The following is an 18,475-nucleotide window of genomic DNA, read 5'->3' as shown; positions in this document are numbered from 1 at the left end:
GGCCGCCAGTCGGCCATTTCGAACTTGATCTGAAAAAAAAAATGACGTGCATCAAGGTCCTATTATGTTTAATGTATGTACCAAATTTGAATGAAATCCGTCCATGCATAACTGAGATCTGGGTCCGTTATGGTGAAAATGTGCGATTTCAATGCATTTTCGGCCTTAAAGCGGCCGCCGTTTGGCTATCGTTAATGGGATCATGAAACAAATGCACATACATATTTGTGACATGATGTACCTTGTGCGTGTGAAGTTTGAACTTGATCAATCCAGACATGTCTCGGATACGGATCCAGAACTGAATTCTTTAAAACAAAATGGCCGCCAGTCGGCCATTTCGAACTTGATCCGAAAAAAAAAATGACGTACATCAAGGTCCTATTATGTTTAATGTATGTACCAAATTTGAACGAAATCCGTCCATGCATAACTGAGATCCGGGTCCGGAATGGTGAAAATGTGCGATTTTGATGCATTTTCGGCCTTAAAATGGCCGCTATTCGGCTATCGTTAATCGGATCATGAAAAAAATGCATGTGCATATGTCCCATATAATGTGTGATGTATGAGTGAAGTTTGAACATAATCGGCCCATGCATGTTCGAGATACAGGTGATCACGGACGGACGGACGGACGGACGGACGGACGGACGCACACAGGGCAAAACATAAGTCCCCGTTTTCGGACTCCGTCCGAACGGGGACTAATTATAATGAGAGACAATTTAACACAGGATTCAAAACAAATTATAATGAGAGACAATTTAACACAGGATTCAAAACAAATATATAATGAGCGACAATTTAACACAGGATTCAAAACAAATTATAATGAGAGACAATTTAACACAGGATTCAAAACAAATTATGAGAGACAATTTAACACAGGATTCAAAACAAATTATAATGAGAGACAATTTAACACAGGATTCAAAACAAATTATAATGAGAGACATTTAACACAGGATTCAAAACAAATATATAATGAGAGACAATTTAACACAGGATTCAAAACAAATTATAATGAGCGACAATTTAACACAGGATTCAAAACAAATATATAATGAGAGACAATTTAACACAGGATTCAAAACAAATTATAATGAGCGACAATTTAACACAGGATTCAAAACAAATATATAATGAGAGACAATTTAACACAGGATTCAAAACAAATTATAATGAGCGACAATTTAACACAGGATTCAAAACAAATTATAATGAGAGACAATTTAACACAGGATTCAAAACAAATATATAATGAGAGACAATTTAACACAGGATTCAAAACAAATTATAATGAGCGACAATTTAACACAGGATTCAAAACAAATATATAATGAGAGACAATTTAACACAGGATTCAAAACAAATTATAATGAGAGACAATTTAACACAGGATTCAAAACAAATATATAATGAGAGACAATTTAACACAGGATTCAAAACAAATTATAATGAGAGACAATTTAACACAGGATTCAAAACAAATTATAATGAGCGACAATTTAACACAGGATTCAAAACAAATATATAATGAGAGACAATTTAACACAGGATTCAAAACAAATTATAATGAGAGACAATTTAACACAGGATTCAAAACAAATTATAATGAGCGACAATTTAACACAGGATTCAAAACAAATATATAATGAGAGACAATTTAACACAGGATTCAAAACAAATTATAATGAGAGACAATTTAACACAGGATTCAAAACAAATTATAATGAGCGACAATTTAACACAGGATTCAAAACAAATTATAATGAGAGACAATTTAACACAGGATTCAAAACAAATTATAATGAGAGACAATTTAACACAGGATTCAAAACAAATATATAATGAGAGACAATTTAACACAGGATTCAAAACAAATATATAATGAGAGACAATTTAACACAGGATTCAAAACAAATTATAATGAGCGACAATTTAACACAGGATTCAAAACAAATTATAATGAGAGACAATTTAACACAGGATTCAAAACAAATTATAATGAGAGACAATTTAACACAGGATTCAAAACAAATATATAATGAGAGACAATTTAACACAGGATTCAAAACAAATTATAATGAGAGACAATTTAACACAGGATTCAAAACAAATTATAATGAGAGACAATTTAACACAGGATTCAAAACAAATTATAATGAGAGACAATTTAACACAGGATTCAAAACAAATTATAATGAGCGACAATTTAACACAGGATTCAAAACAAATTATGAGAGACAATTTAACACAGGATTCAAAACAAATTATAATGAGAGACAATTTAACACAGGATTCAAAACAAATTATAATGAGAGACAATTTAACACAGGATTCAAAACAAATTATAATGAGCGACAATTTAACACAGGATTCAAAACAAATTATAATGAGAGACAATTTAACACAGGATTCAAAACAAATTATAATGAAAGACAATTTAACACAGGATTCAAAACAAATTATAATGAGAGACAATTTAACACAGGATTCAAAACAAATAATAATGAGAGACAATTTAACACAGGATTCAAAACAAATTATAATGAGAGACAATTTAACACAGGATTCAAAACAAATATATAATGAGAGACAATTTAACACAGGATTCAAAACAAATTATAATGAGAGACAATTTAACACAAGATTCAAAACAAATTATAATGAGAGACAATTTAACACAGGATTCAAAACAAATATATAATGAGAGACAATTTAACACAGGATTCAAAACAAATTATAATGAGAGACAATTTAACACAGGATTCAAAACAAATTATAATGAGAGACAATTTAACACAAGATTCAAAACAAATTATAATGAGAGACAATTTAACACAGGATTCAAAACAAATATATAATGAGAGACAATTTAACACAGGATTCAAAACAAATTATAATGAGAGACAATTTAACACAGGATTCAAAACAAATATATAATGAGAGACAATTTAACACAGGATTCAAAACAAATTATAATAAGAGACAATTTAACACAGGATTCAAAACAAATTATAATGAGAGACAATTTAACACAGGATTCAAAACAAATTATAATGAGAGACAATTTAACACAGGATTCAAAACAAATTATAATGAGAGACAATTTAACACAGGATTCAAAACAAATTATAATGAGAGACAATTTAACACAGGATTCAAAACAAATTATAATGAGAGACAATTTAACACAGGATTCAAAACAAATTATAATGAGAGACAATTTAACACAGGATTCAAAACAAATTATAATGAGAGACAATTTAACACAGGATTCAAAACAAATTATAATGAGAGACAATTTAACACAGGATTCAAAACAAATATATAATGAGAGACAATTTAACACAGGATTCAAAACAAATTATAATGAGAGACAATTTAACGGCTGATCTGCACTGGCTCGGAAGATGAATTCTGATTGGCTAAAAAAACAAAAAACTTGTGGCGTTGAATGCACGTTCATTGTCAGTATTGTTATGCAAATTCAAACTAGCTAATCATTTACAACCTTCCGAGCCAGTGCAGATTAGCCCCAATTTAACACAGGATTCAAAACAAATTATAATGAGAGACAATTTAACACAGGATTCAAAACAAAGTATAATGAGCTAAAAAGGATTACAATGAATTCTGGAAAGAATGTGTTAAAGAAAAAACAAAGCTTAGAACATATGTAATGTTTAAATATACTTATACTTATGAACCATATTTATCTTTATTTCCCCTCAAAGAAAAGGTCACTTTATGTAAATTTAGAACCAGTAACCATAACCTTGCTATTGAAACAGATAGATACACTCAATCCAAAACTTGCATAAACTGTCCTCATAATAAAACTGTAGATAGATAAATTACATTTCTTCATGGATTGTCATCTCTACAACTATTATCGAGACGAAATGAACACTTAAAATTGCACACTAGTGATGGTAAATCTTGTACTTTTGCCGCCACAAAGCCATTCTTTTTATTACTACCTTATACTAAAATATGTTTGGATATTTAGAATAGTAACAAATTCCCACTTCTAGTCCGGATAAACTTAAAATACACCACGAATACTATTCACTTTTAAGATACAATTTTTGGTATGTGTTGGTTCTTGGATATTTCAGCTTTGTCGTCCTGTACTTCGTTTAGTAACTTGAACTTCCCAGATGGCGTAAAAATGAATAGTTTCATGATTTTGACACAGAAAATGTCTTGGCTAAATTATTTGTTGAGGGACGGCCGCTAGGTATGTGCTCTGTGACTTACAGCACATGAACATACAAGCATTATGATGATGATGCTATACTAAAGTACATAAAGTATGTTCAAGGTCTTCACTTTTTCATAGCATAAAAAAACAAGTTTTTCCCTCTTGGAATCTTGCCGATAACGTTTTAGTTTAAATTCACGTAGCTATCGCCAAGAAAATTCAAAAAATCTTTCAACTAACATACCAGAAATCAAATTAGCATAACACTGATTTTGACCTTTGTTGCCATCTTTATTTTCCCACACCACAGACAACTGGAAAAGTTAAACCATTGTTGGGATATTCACGTACATTAAATTGGGTTTTGAAGTCACATGCCATAAATTGCATTTTTACAGTCTCTCAAATCTGTTTCAAAGACTGCAGTCGCACCAGAGATAACCAGGACATTGAAACATTTGTTGAAACGTTTGTCGTGAAATTCACATGCATCTAATTGTTTTTTGTTTTGTTTTTGTAGTCCCCAAATTTGTTTTTGACCTTTGTCAGCCATTCCCCCATCAGAGTGAATTACAGCACTAATATTTGTTCCCTGAGAATCTTCGCTGGTATTTTCGCTCGGAAACAATATAATTTATAATAATTATAATAATAATTATAATTTTCCAACCACATTACTGTAGTTTAAATAAAAGAAATGAGCTTTTTCTTTCTGTAGACACAGAGCCAAATCGTTGCTATGCAACAACTAGTTTTAATATCGTAAACACACTCCATTGTAATGCAAATCTGTAGCGCTTATAACATAGTCTGTTTCGGTGGTTTATTTAATAAAGTCTTAACTTCTGATGAGTGAGGTACTCCATGTACCTTACGAAACAGTACTGTAGAGTGAACTTTACTCATGTAGTCGTGTCTTAATTTCTCTGTCCATGTACGTATGTATATATATATATATAGACTTTCATATCTACACTATATATATATATATATATAGTGTAGATATGAAAGTCGATTATTCCAAAACAAAAGTGCTCAATACAAAGTATATAATAATAAGAATAATTTTATTCAACACTACAACATCTACTTTATTCATCTACTACAAAGAGTAATTTTAAGGTTGTAAAACAAAAACAGAAATAATACTTCACACAACTAATATCACAAATAGCACATTAAATACATATAATTATAGAACAAGGAAAAAACATGAGCTAATGTTATTATTTAGGACAAAACAAAACTGAAGTACAATTCACTCAATTACGGATAAAACATTGACTAATGTAACTAAGAATGGAAGAGAAAAAAAATGAGAAAACATGAGAATTAGTATAACAATAAAACTACTATGCTACTAAATATGCCATTGCATTAAAACTACCAGCAGTCTAATTTGATGGAGTTACTATGTTCCTTCTTTTAGTTTGTTTGTTTGTTTGTTTGTTTGTTGCTCCATTCATTCTGCTGTGATTAAATAATTCCCTTCTTCATGTTTTTACATAATTTTCTCTGAGTACCTCCACTATTTTCCTTTCATGTTGTTTTGATAATTCTGAAAGATTGATGTTTTTAGTTATTTCTTCCATTCTTTCTACCCAACCTGTTTTCCAAGTTTCTATTTCCATAAAGACAGTTGCTATACAATGCTGGAAATTTCTAGGGATTTTAGTCTCAACCACTATTTTATCATATGTGTTCTAATTTTGACGTTCAGCTCTCCAAGAACAGCATTTTTTGTTGCATTTTTTCTGACACCTAAAAGAAATCTACAGAATGCAAACTATACACTTTCTATAATGTTACTATGTTTTGCTGATTCTTCTCCCCATACTTCACACCCATAATTAATAATTGGTACAATTAATTTATCAAATAAATTCAATGCTGTGCTAATTTTATAATGTGATAATGTTAATAAAGACTGCTTTAGTGAAAACATTACTTTCATATTTTTCTCTTTTAAAGTATTGGATGCAGGTTTGAATTTTCCATTTGGTGTGAAAACTATACCCAGGTAATTAAAACTATCTACTGTGGCAATTTCATTTCCCTCATAAAACACCGACTTCCTATTTAATGTATGATTTCTTTTATTGAATACCATTAATTTAGTTTTATTTAGGCTTACTGATAGTTTCCAAGAATTGCTGTATTTTGCCAGTGCATCTATGCTGCACTGCATACCTTCCTGGGTCTGTGATAATATTAGGACGTCATCAGCAAATAAAATGCAGTTTAGTTTTTGGCTGTTTAGTTCGGGGGGGGGGGGGGGGGTTGCCATTTGCAGATTTTATTTTTTCCGGCAAGTCATTAATGAATAAACTAAATAAAGTTGGAATTATATTACAGCCTTGTTTTACCCCCATAAATGAATCAAATTCATTTGTGAGCCCTTTATTTGTTTTTACCTTGTAGGATACCCCACTATACATATTTTTTATGAGGTTGTAAATATTTCCGGTGATACCATATTTTTGCAATTTCCAATATAATCCATCACGCCACATGCTATCGAATGCCTTCTTATAGTCTACGAAGCATGCATAAAATTTTTTACTTTTTGAATTTTTTGAGTATTCTGAGGGAATATACTTCTATAGATTTTAGGATAAATAAACAATCTGTCGTTCGTCTATTTCTACGGAAACCGAATTGATAAGGAGAGTATAAATTATTTTTCTCTAAATATTTCATTAATCTATTATTTAGTGTGGCAGTGAATAGCTTATCCAAGCAACCGGACAAAGCCACTCCCCTGAAATTGTCTGGGTCTGATCTTGATGCGGGTGAATACGGTGATAGAGAAATTAATACGCAACTACAATGTATATGAATATTGAAACTCGACAGCACTGTTTCGTAAGGTACAAGTACCTCACTCATCAGGAGCTTTATGTTTAATAATTCACTGCACCAAAGAGCATACATTATAAACTTCGCAAATTAACGTTAATTAAAACTAAATAGAAAGTTTAATTGTTACATATTAGAGCTTTTGATCTGTGTCGGCATGATGACACGAGTTCATTTCTTTTGTTTAGTGTGGAGTGGTGGGGTCTAAAAATTATGATAAATTTGTCCTTCAAACATAAAATGCATCGTTTGCTGGAGCTATCATACGGGATACCGCGAGCAAGAATTTTCCATTGTATTTTATATTCAATATCTTTTTCTTTGAGTGACCAGACGTGTTTACTTAGTTCTGTCACATTTCTGGAGGCCCGATTGCGAAATGAGGCCGTGTGGTTTCTGTACCTTGTTTTGAACTCATTACCAGCAAGTCCGACGAACGTTTCGCTGGTTTGTTTGTCTAAACGCGTAACTTCCGCTTGGTATACTGCTAGACTGCAAACACTTCCCGTCTAGTGAACATGTTGTTTTTTCTGGCAATTGCATAACTTGTTGGCTTTCGTTTCGTCAGTCGTAGTGTTTTTTTCGGTCGTGAGTTGGTGTTTGTTTTTATTGATGATGGTATCTTTGATATTGTTCATACAGCTATAGCTGACTTTGATTGTATTTCTGTTAAGTATTTTCTAGAGATTATTCCTGATAGGAAAGCACTAGTCGATTAGATCCAGGAATCGCTTGCCAATGTTTTTGTGGACGTTGCAGCTATATGGTGGGTTGAACCAAACGACATTACTACATGGCTGTTTGTTTTTTACCTTTGTCCGTGGGGGCCTCAAACTTTCATTGGTGTTTGCAGCTGCTTTCGCGTAGAGCTTTTTGGTAGGGTGGTGCCGCGATGTCAAACATCTTCTTATCTGACGATACTGAAGAAAGACGCTTGTTAATCCTGGCCGGGATATTCTGTGTGATGGCAGGTGGGTGATTAATCTCCTTGTGTACATATACTAAGTTGGCATTAGGCTTTATGAAGGGACTGTACGAACTTTCAATGAGGTTTAGCGTGACATCAAGGAAGTTTACGATTTTCTTGTTTGCTTCGATCGCGATCTTTAGGCTATTGTTTTTAAACACGCAACAGATAGCTTTTTTTATTTTTTCAGTCTCTTTGGATGTGGCGTCTAAGGCGATTAAACCATCATATTCGTATAGACAAATGTGAACGTTCTTTCCTAACTGTGCTTTGAGCTGTGAAAGCAGGAAGCAGCCCACAAGTTCGCAGGTCTCTGCGCCGTCGAAACTTTCCATTGTGACATCAAACATGTTGGAGCCCCTCGTTTGCTATGGCGATTGATTGTGGATTAACAACGTTTGTTTGGCGTGAGTGATGTTTATTTCCTCATCTGGGATATTATGTTATAGCGGTCAAATATTTTTCGGTCAAAGTAAGAAACAAGGGGGCATTATCAGAGCATGGGTCTTATTTAGGAACTCCTGGCAAAGCAACTGCACAAATTACAGTATGAGGAAAAATTAACAGCTCCTAAGGATGGTATTTGCAGATTAACACCAGTTGTTAATGACACAATAAACAATAATTCTCAACTCTGATGAAAGGATCAATTACTGTGACAATTAAAGCTCTATTCACTGCGAAAGCAGCTCACTGTGAAAGCCACTCATATTTGAAAATTTCAATGGCAGTTGAAATAAACAAGCACAGTGCGCAACAATGTCAATACGAAATGTTCCAATGTTATTCAATCAACCTATTGTTTCAGTTAATAATAATATGAGGTTATTGCGAGGATACCTGAAATACCCGTAAAATACCGCAAAATTACGGCACGCTGTAACTTATGGTCTTATGGTGACAGATGTATAATAATAATCTTTATAATATTATGCATCCTTAAAAATACAATCTTTCTATCATTCTACATTTCAGTTTGAATTGTGAAATATATAAGTATTTATGAAAATGAAATGAATACTTTTGTTGTGCAGAGAGTAGCTATCTGATAGAGATTTGAAAACAAGGTACATAAAAGCATTTCAACAAAGACAGTTTCAGTACACCCAAACAGAATGTTTGAATGTAAAACCCACTCTGATTGGTCAAATTATAAACAGTAAACAAAAAACACTGTTAATGATGTCAGTGGATTCGGACAGGCCGTGCGTTATGGTGGGTAGAGCACGGGGCTGGAACATGTAGTGCTCTAAATTGTGACGCATGTAAGTGTACGACAAGTACCACGGCATGGTTCTTTGCAGCTGTAAGCATTCAACGTTACCGTACTTACGTGTGAGGCGGGAAGACTCATTCCATAAAGGGGCCATCGCGTTGAATCAGCTCTTCAACCTTGGCGTGTGTCTTGTGCATCGTCGTTTACCTCGCCCTCTTGTGGCAGTTCCTAACTGCAGCGCTCTTCGTTGTTTCGGTTCACGGGAAGAACATATTGCAGCTCCGGTTCATGGTTGAAATAGCCACGACACAAACTCATGCAGTGATTGGTATGCTTTTAAAACGTATACAGATGCACATGGTAAACCCGACCTACAACATTATACAACCTTTACTTGTCTATTATTATTTTTCAAAGTAAGATAAGTTATAAGACACATTGTGTATTTATATAATAATATTATTGCTTTAATACAGCAATTACCAAAACTGAAACGTCAGATTATCATTTCATTAAGGATTTAATAAAGCATTATTCTATTCTATTCTATTCTATTCTATTCTATTCTATTCTATTCTATTCTATTCTATTCTATTCTATTCTATATACATGAAAATACACCAAGGAAGTATAAAATAAATTGTACTTATAATTTTGCAGTTTAACTTTATTGTCTAGTGCCCATGAGAACAGTCAAATTACTTTAAGTCTAGTCATATTTTGAACTCTGGATTATTTTTAAAGGGCGGCAGTCATCTCGCTGCGCATGTGCATCATTTGTGTTGATAAACATTGATTTTCCCACAATCCAATGCACTCTTCTAATGGAAATCACAAGAATAAGGTTTGACCTGTGCGCGACTTGCACTAATTACCGCCACTGACTTCTTCGATACATTCCAATCACCTAAAAAGTACTTAAATAAAACTCCGTAACGTCTTGTTTGTACTCGTTGTTTATCTGAGACCCATACATCTCGCTCATGCGTGGCGTGACGACCATGATACCGATTTCTAGAAAGGAAACTTTTATTTCAACTAAAACATCATAAGTTGCTGCAATTAGCGATTTAAAGGCGTTTTAAAACTTCAAAAATGTAAAATGTTATCATGTCCGTTAGCAGGTTCGTAATAAGGATAGCATGTTCATAATAAGGATAGCATGTTCGTAATAAGGATAGCATGTTCGTAATAAGGATAGCATGTTCGTAATAAGGATAGCATGTATGTAATAAGGATAGCATGTTCGTGATAAATATAGCAGGTTCGTAATAAATATAGCATGTTCGTAATAAGGATAGCATGTTCATAATAAGGATAACATGTTCGTAATAAAGATAACATGTTCGTAATAAAAATATCATGTTCGTAATAAGGACAGCATGTTCGTAATACGGATAGCATGTTTGTAATAAGGATAGCAATTTCGTAATAAGGATAACATGTTCATAATAAGGATAGCATGTTCGTAATAAGGATAGCATGTTCGCAATAAGTATAGCATGTTCGTAATAAGGATAGCATGTTCATAATAAGGATAGCATGTTCGTAATAAAGATAGCATGTTCGTAATAAGGATAGCAATTTCGTAATAAGGATAACATGTTCATAATAAGGATAGCATGTTCGTAATAAGGATAGCATGTTCGTAAAAAGGATAGCGTGTTCGTAATAAGTATAGCATGTTCGTAATAAGGATAGCGTGTTCGTAATAATAATAGCATGTTCGTAATAAGGATAACATGTTCATAATAAGGATAGCATGTTCGTAATAAGGATAGCGTGTTCGTAATAACGATAGCATGTTCGTAATACGGATAGCATGTTCGTAATAAGGATAGCATGTTCGTAATAAGGATAGCATGTTCATAATAAGGATAGCGTGCTCGTAATAAGGATAGCATGTTCGTAATAAGGATAACATGTTCATAATAATAATAGCATGTTCGTAATAAGGATAGCATGTTCGTAATAAGGATAGCGTGCTCGTAATAAGGATAGCATGTTCGTAATAAGGATAACATGTTCATAATAATAATAGCATGTTCGTAATAAGGATAACATGTTCATAATAAGGATAGCATGTTCGTAATAAGGATAGCGTGTTCGTAATAAGGATAGCATGTTCGTAATAAGGACAGCATGTTCGTAATAAGGATAGCATGTTCGTAATAAGGATAGCGTGTTCGTAATAAGGATAGCATGTTCGTAATAAGGATAGCGTGTTCGTAATAATAATAGCATGTTCGTAATAAGGATAGCAATTTCGTAATAAGGATAACATGTTCATAATAAGGATAGCATGTTCGTAATAAGGATAGCATGTTCGTAATAAGGATAACATGTTCGTAATAAGGATAACATGTTCATAATAAGTATAGCATGTTCGTAATAAGGATAGCATGTTCATAATAAGGATAGCATGTTCGTAATAAGGATAACATGTTCATAATAAGTATAGCATGTTCGTAATAAGGATAGCATGTTCATAATAAGGATAGCATGTTCGTAATAAGGATAACATGTTCATAATAAGTATAGCATGTTCGTAATAAGGATAGCATGTTCATAATAAGGATAGCATGTTCGCAATAAGGATAGCATGTTCGTAATAAGGATAGCATGTTCGTAATAAGGATAGCATGTTCGTAATAAGGATAACATGTTCGTAATAAGGATAACATGTTCATAATAAGAATAGCATGTTCATAATAAGAATAGCATGTTCGCAATAAGGATAGCATGTTCGTAATAAGGATAGCATGTTCGTAATAAGGATAGCATGTTCGTAATAAGGATAACATGTTCGTAATAAGGATAGCATGTTCATAATAAGTATAGCATGTTCGTAATAAGGATAGCATGTTCATAATAAGGATAGCATGTTCGTAATAAGGATAACATGTTCGCAATAAGGATAGCATGTTCGTAATAAGGATAGCATGTTCATAATAAGGATAGCATGTTCGTAATAAGGATAGCAATTTCGTAATAAGGATAACATGTTCATAATAAGAATAGCATGTTCATAATAAGAATAGCATGTTCGCAATAAGGATAGCATGTTCGTAATAAGGATAGCATGTTCATAATAAGGATAACATGTTCGTAATAAGGATAGCAATTTCGTAATAAGGATAACATGTTCATAATAAGAATAGCATGTTCAAAATAAGAATAGCATGTTCGCAATAAGGATAGCATGTTCGTAATAAGGATAGCATGTTCGTAATAAGGATAGCATTTTCATAATAAGGATAACATGTTCGCAATAAGGATAGCATGTTCGTAATAAGGATAACATGTTCATAATAAGGATAGCATGTTCGCAATAAGGATAGCGTGTTCATAATAAGGATAGCATGTTCATAATAAGGATAGCATGTTCATAATAAGGATAACATGTTCATAATAAGGATAGCATGTTCATAATAAGGATAGCATGTTCAGAATAAGGATAGCATGTTCGTAATAAGGATAACATGTTCATAATAAGGATAGCATGTTCATAATAAGGATAGCATGTTCGTAATAAGGATAACATGTTCATAAAAAGGATAGCATGTTCGTAATAAGGATAGCATGTTCGCAATAAGAATAGCGTGTTCGTAATAAGGATAGCATGTTCGTAATAAGGATAGCATGTTCATAATAAGGATAGCATGTTCGTAATAAGGATAGCAATTTCGTAATAAGGATAACATGTTCATAATAAGAATAGCATGTTCATAATAAGAATAGCATGTTCGCAATAAGGATAGCATGTTCGTAATAAGGATAGCATGTTCGTAATAAGGATAGCATGTTCATAATAAGGATAACATGTTCGTAATAAGGATAGCAATTTCGTAATAAGGATAACATGTTCATAATAAGAATAGCATGTTCATAATAAGAATAGCATGTTCGCAATAAGGATAGCATGTTCGTAATAAGGATAGCATGTTCGTAATAAGGATAGCATTTTCATAATAAGGATAACATGTTCGCAATAAGGATAGCATGTTCATAATAAGGATAGCATGTTCGCAATAAGGATAGCGTGTTCATAATAAGGATAGCATGTTCATAATAAGGATAGCATGTTCATAATAAGGATAACATGTTCATAATAAGGATAGCATGTTCATAATAAGGATAGCATGTTCGTAATAAGGATAACATGTTCATAATAAGGATAGCATGTTCGTAATAAGGATAGCATGTTCGCAATAAGAATAGCGTGTTCGTAATAAGGATAGCATGTTCGTAATAAGGATAGCATGTTCATAATAAGGATAGCATGTTCGCAATAAGGATAGCATGTTCGCAATAAGAATAGCGTGTTCGTAATAAGGATAGCGTGTTCGTAATAAGGATAGCATGTTCGTAATAAGGATAGCATGTTCGCAATAAGAATAGCGTGTTCGTAATAAGGATAGCATGTTCGTAATAAGGATAGCATGTTCATAATAAGGATAACATGTTCATAATAAGGATAGCATGTTCGTAATAAGGATAGCATGTTCGTAATAAGGATAGCATGTTCGTAATAAGTATAGCATGTTCATAATAAGGATAGCGTGTTCGTAATAAGGATAGCATGTTCATAATAAGGATAGCATGTTCATAATAAGGATAGCGTGTTCGTAATAAGGATAGCGTGTTCGTAATAAGGATAGCATGTTCATAATAAGGATAGCATGTTCATAATAAGGATAACATGTTCATAATAAGGATAGCATGTTCGTAATAAGGATAGCATGTTCATAATAAGGATAGCATGTTCGCAATAAGGACAGCATGTTCGCAATAAGAATAGCGTGTTCGTAATAAGGATAGCGTGTTCGTAATAAGGATAGCATGTTCGTAATAAGGATAGCATGTTCGCAATAAGAATAGCGTGTTCGTAATAAGGATAGCATGTTCGTAATAAGGATAGCATGTTCATAATAAGGATAACATGTTCATAATAAGGATAGCATGTTCGTAATAAGGATAGTGTGTTCGTAATAAGGATAGCATGTTCGTAGTAAGGATAGCATGTTCGTAATAAGGATAGCATGTTCGTAGTAAGGATAGCATGTTCATAATAAGGATAGCATGTTCGTAATAAGGATAGCATTTTCATAATAAGGATAGCATGTTCGCAATAAGGATAGCATGTTCATAATAAGGATAGCATGTTCGCAATAAGGATAGCATGTTCATAATAAGGATAGCATGTTCGTAATATGGATAGTGTGTTCGTAATAAGGATAGCATGTTCGTAATAAGGATAGCGTTTTCATAATAAGGATAGCATGTTCGCAATAAGGATAGCATGTTCGTAATAAGGATAACATGTTCATAATAAGGATAGCATGTTCGTAATAAGGATAACATGTTCGTAATAAGGATAGCATGTTCGCAATAAGGATAGCATGTTCATAATAAGAATAGAATGTTCATAATAAGGATAGCAGAATCAAAATCTAGTTTTATTGGACGAAATATTAAAAAAAAACACCTTTATCGCATTGTTTGTGTGGTTTTTTTTCTGCTGGAAATGCCTGCAGAAAGCATGTAATATTTTCAAATCAAGTACACACAATAATGTATGTTTGGAGTAGAATATATATAATTAATGGATAACCAAAATAACACCTGGGAAATCAGTCATATTATAGTGTATTATTATTATTATTATTATTAGTAGTAGTAGTAGTAGTAGTGATTTTTAATAAGCAGTTTGACAAGGACAAGTAACGTAAATGAAAGCAATAAAACGTACAACGTTAAGCTTTGGAACCCTGCAAGTAGGCCAGTCTCACTGGTTCTCACCACAAGGAGTTACGATCCCCCCTACCAGTCCCAAAACAGAAATAAAACACACAACAAAGTTTAAAAACTACGTGATAATACTACCAGTTGATTTATTCGTGATGAAAAGTGGACATGATTTAAAATGACAGTAGGCGGGTTCAGTGTGTGAAAAAACAATACTTTATTTGAGATTTGACAGTCACCCGTGACACGACGTGGCGGAGCGTACTCAGGCCACCCAACGTAGCTAACTGGAAGCTTGGTGTTTATAGAAACCGACCAAAACTTGAAGTGAAAATCAACGTGATATACATAAAGTATGTCACCCCACGAAGCCGACTTAAAGCCGGTTACACCAGCACCTATGGGTCTTCTCAACTGTGACGACCTTACCCGTGAAAACAATACCAATACAACAGACTGGTCCAGGAATATTAACTTGTAGCACACTACAAGCGTACTTCTAAGCAAACAGCAAGCTCGTCATTGTGCACAGTACATAGCGCATCGCATATAGCCCACTTATTGATAAAAACCTGTAATTTATTACTTATTTTGAAAAAGTCAAATTCGGCTTTTAACCTTGAAATGAAGCGCTGCTTAAAGATTTCAAGTGGTTCGATCACGCCGTTATCTTGGCGTTTGTTGCGCCTACTGATGTGGATCGAAATCTTAGCAGTACAGGCAATATAATTAAATAAGTTACGTGCTTGACGAGATACGAATAAACCAGATCTACCAGGAGGCAATAAAATAAACCACCACACAGGTATGTCAGCATCGGATACAACAAAATTTTTTATTATTGTTTTGATACAGTTGTACAGAGGAACAATAACAGGACAATCAAGAAATATGTGACGTAAGGAGTCGTTGTCCCCGCAAAGTGGGCACGTGTTCGATTGCGAAAAATTGGCATGAACCAGAAATCTGCCAGTAGTGTATGCTCCATGTATAATGCGCCACTGTAAGTCCCCTTCTAACTTAGTAACCGGGGAAGCATAGCAAGCTTTGAAGTTTGGTTTATCTTCGTCCGAGAGATTCAAGATTTCCCGCCACACTGTGTCACATTTATCCGGATGCCGTTTAATATGAAGCAATGTAATCATGTATTTATACACTGTCCCTTTTTCTAGTTTATATAGGGGCAAGTTTATTTCATTAGAATGATGAAGTTGGTAGTAGTCATTCCAGGGTTGGGGTGATTTAATCTCGTTACTATTCAGGTAAGTGTTGATTGTTACTTTCCATTTCTCAGGAATACTTTGATGTAATGATTTTAAATGGAGATGTAGTGTGCGTTCCGATCGGATATTAAGTTTGTTGTATATCTCCGTACTCGAAGACCATGCTTTACTCTGTTTATCGACTAGGTCATGTATCTTGGTGATCCCGGCCGCCGGGAGAAATTTCATCAAAAAAGTCTCATTAAAGGTAGGAAGACAAAGTAAAGGATTATTAAAAAGTGGTTCATTGAGGAGACTGACCGGATTAGTATCATTGATTTTACGCCTTTTTGCAAGCGAATTCCAGCAGTGTAACAGCCCAGCGTAAACTCCCGGTAAGTTTGGAAGTGGTAATGTTATATTAGTTGCAAGCAGACGCTTGGTGAGCATCAAATTGCCTACTTTACTGAAATAGTAATCTGTGAATTTGAAACTGGGATGATCATAATCACTATACAAATATCTTTGAATATATTGAACACGATTAGCATTAATACGAGATTGTAGGTGAATCAAATTGTGTCCTCCGTTCTCAAGTGGCAGATAGAGCGTCTCAGCAGTTATCCAGTGACGACCTTGCCACAAGAACTCAATAAATATTGACTGGATATAACTTATCGTTTCAGAGGGAGGAGCAAGACTGATGAGCCGGTGTAAAAGTTGTGATGAAACAAGTTGATTTACGACGAGAACACGCCCTCTATAGGACATTCCTGCGGCGAATTTAGACCAGAAGGCGATTTTGCCTTCAACTTTTTGTACTAGTTCTGGCCAGTTTTTGTCCTCGTATGATTTCGTATTACCCAGATATACGCCAAGCAATTTTAGTCCCACATTATTCCATTTAATACCTAGTGGCGACTCGTTACGATTGCGCCACCCGCCAGCCCAAAGCCCTTTGGATTTTTCGTAATTTATTCTTGCATTAGATGCTTGTTCATAGACACGAAGCCAGTATGCAAGCTTATTGAAGTCTTGATCACGTGTCGTAGTAGTAGTATTATACTTTATTTCAGAATCAAAGGTCCATAGAGAAATTACATTAGAAATGGCATTACTTATAAAGAAGGCGTCTATAGTTGACTTTAGAAGTAAATCATGCTATTTAAATTTGTATAAAGACTTTCTATGACACAATTAGCGCGTGCACTGTTCGACCTCTCCAATTTAAAGATCAACCGAAGTGCATTGTTGTACGCTACATGCAAAGCACGCAAGTGCTTAACAGTATATTTGCTCCATACATTTAAGCAATAGGATACTATATAAAAATGAACGAAAAAGAGTACATTTCACATGTTCCGAACACTTCCCCGAAAATCCTCAAAATAAGATTTGCCCTTGCATTAATTGACTTGAGTTGTCTGCTCATGTTTCCAGCATCATCGCCAGAGGCAGACACCATGTACGTTATATCCCGAACAAATTGTATCGGTTATTTATACAAATATACAGAAGAAACTCTGGCAAGTTTCCAAGTATGGTACATTTCACACAACATTGGAACAGCAACATTTTTATTAATGAAAAAAAAAGATTTTTATCAAAAATGCATATTCAGCTTATTTGAAATGACTTTTTAGAACAAAGTGTTAACTCACTCCAGCATTGGAAAGTGTTAACTCACTCCAGCATTGGACAAAGTGTTAACTCACTCCAGCATTGGACAAAGTGTTAACTCACTCCAGCATTGGACAAAGTGTTAACTCACTCCAGCATTGGACAAAGTGTTAACTCACTCCAGCATTGGAAAGTGTTAACTCACTCCAGCATTGGAAAGTGTTAACTCACTCCAGCATTGGACAAAGTGTTAACTCACTCCAGCATTGGAAAGTGTTAACTCACTCCAGCATTGGACAAAGTGTTAACTCACTCCAGCATTGGAAAGTGTTAACTCACTCCAGCATTAGACAAAGTGTTAACTCACCCCAGCATTGGAAAGAATATTTTTGCAGTTACACAGTTTGAATTCCGATCACACACCTGTTAGGACATACCATTTTAGATTGATGCATATATTAACAAACAATGCATGACACAGTCCCCGTCAGTTATCAAATTTAAGATATATAGTTTTGTTTATAGTAATATAGCTGGAATATAACCATGTCAGGAATATGCTTTTTTAACATTAAAATGATTGACATTTGTATCTAATTGTCAAAAAAGTACTCCATATTGAGAGAAATTGCTCTAGAACAGCATTCAAA

At 33.8% G+C, this 18,475-nt stretch overlaps 1 protein-coding gene across 1 annotated transcript in view; it reads right to left on the bottom strand.

Annotated features, from left to right (window-relative positions):
- The window catches only part of LOC102803484 (uncharacterized), a 31,685-nt gene extending 22,195 nt beyond the window's left edge, over positions 1-9,490 (bottom strand). The window contains exon 1 of the mRNA XM_085503536.1: positions 9,373-9,490. Coding sequence (XP_085359662.1) covers positions 9,373-9,409 — 37 coding nt within the window. The 5' untranslated portion in view covers positions 9,410-9,490. The remainder of the gene's footprint in view (positions 1-9,372) is intronic.
- Between the last annotated feature and the right edge of the window lie 8,985 nt (positions 9,491-18,475).

This window comes from Saccoglossus kowalevskii, chromosome 9 (genome assembly GCF_978046115.1).
Source record: "Saccoglossus kowalevskii chromosome 9, keSacKowa6.1, whole genome shotgun sequence".
NCBI lineage: Eukaryota > Metazoa > Hemichordata > Enteropneusta > Harrimaniidae > Saccoglossus > Saccoglossus kowalevskii.
Note: the sequence above shows the minus strand (reverse complement) of the source record. Positions and strands in the feature narration are given on the sequence as shown.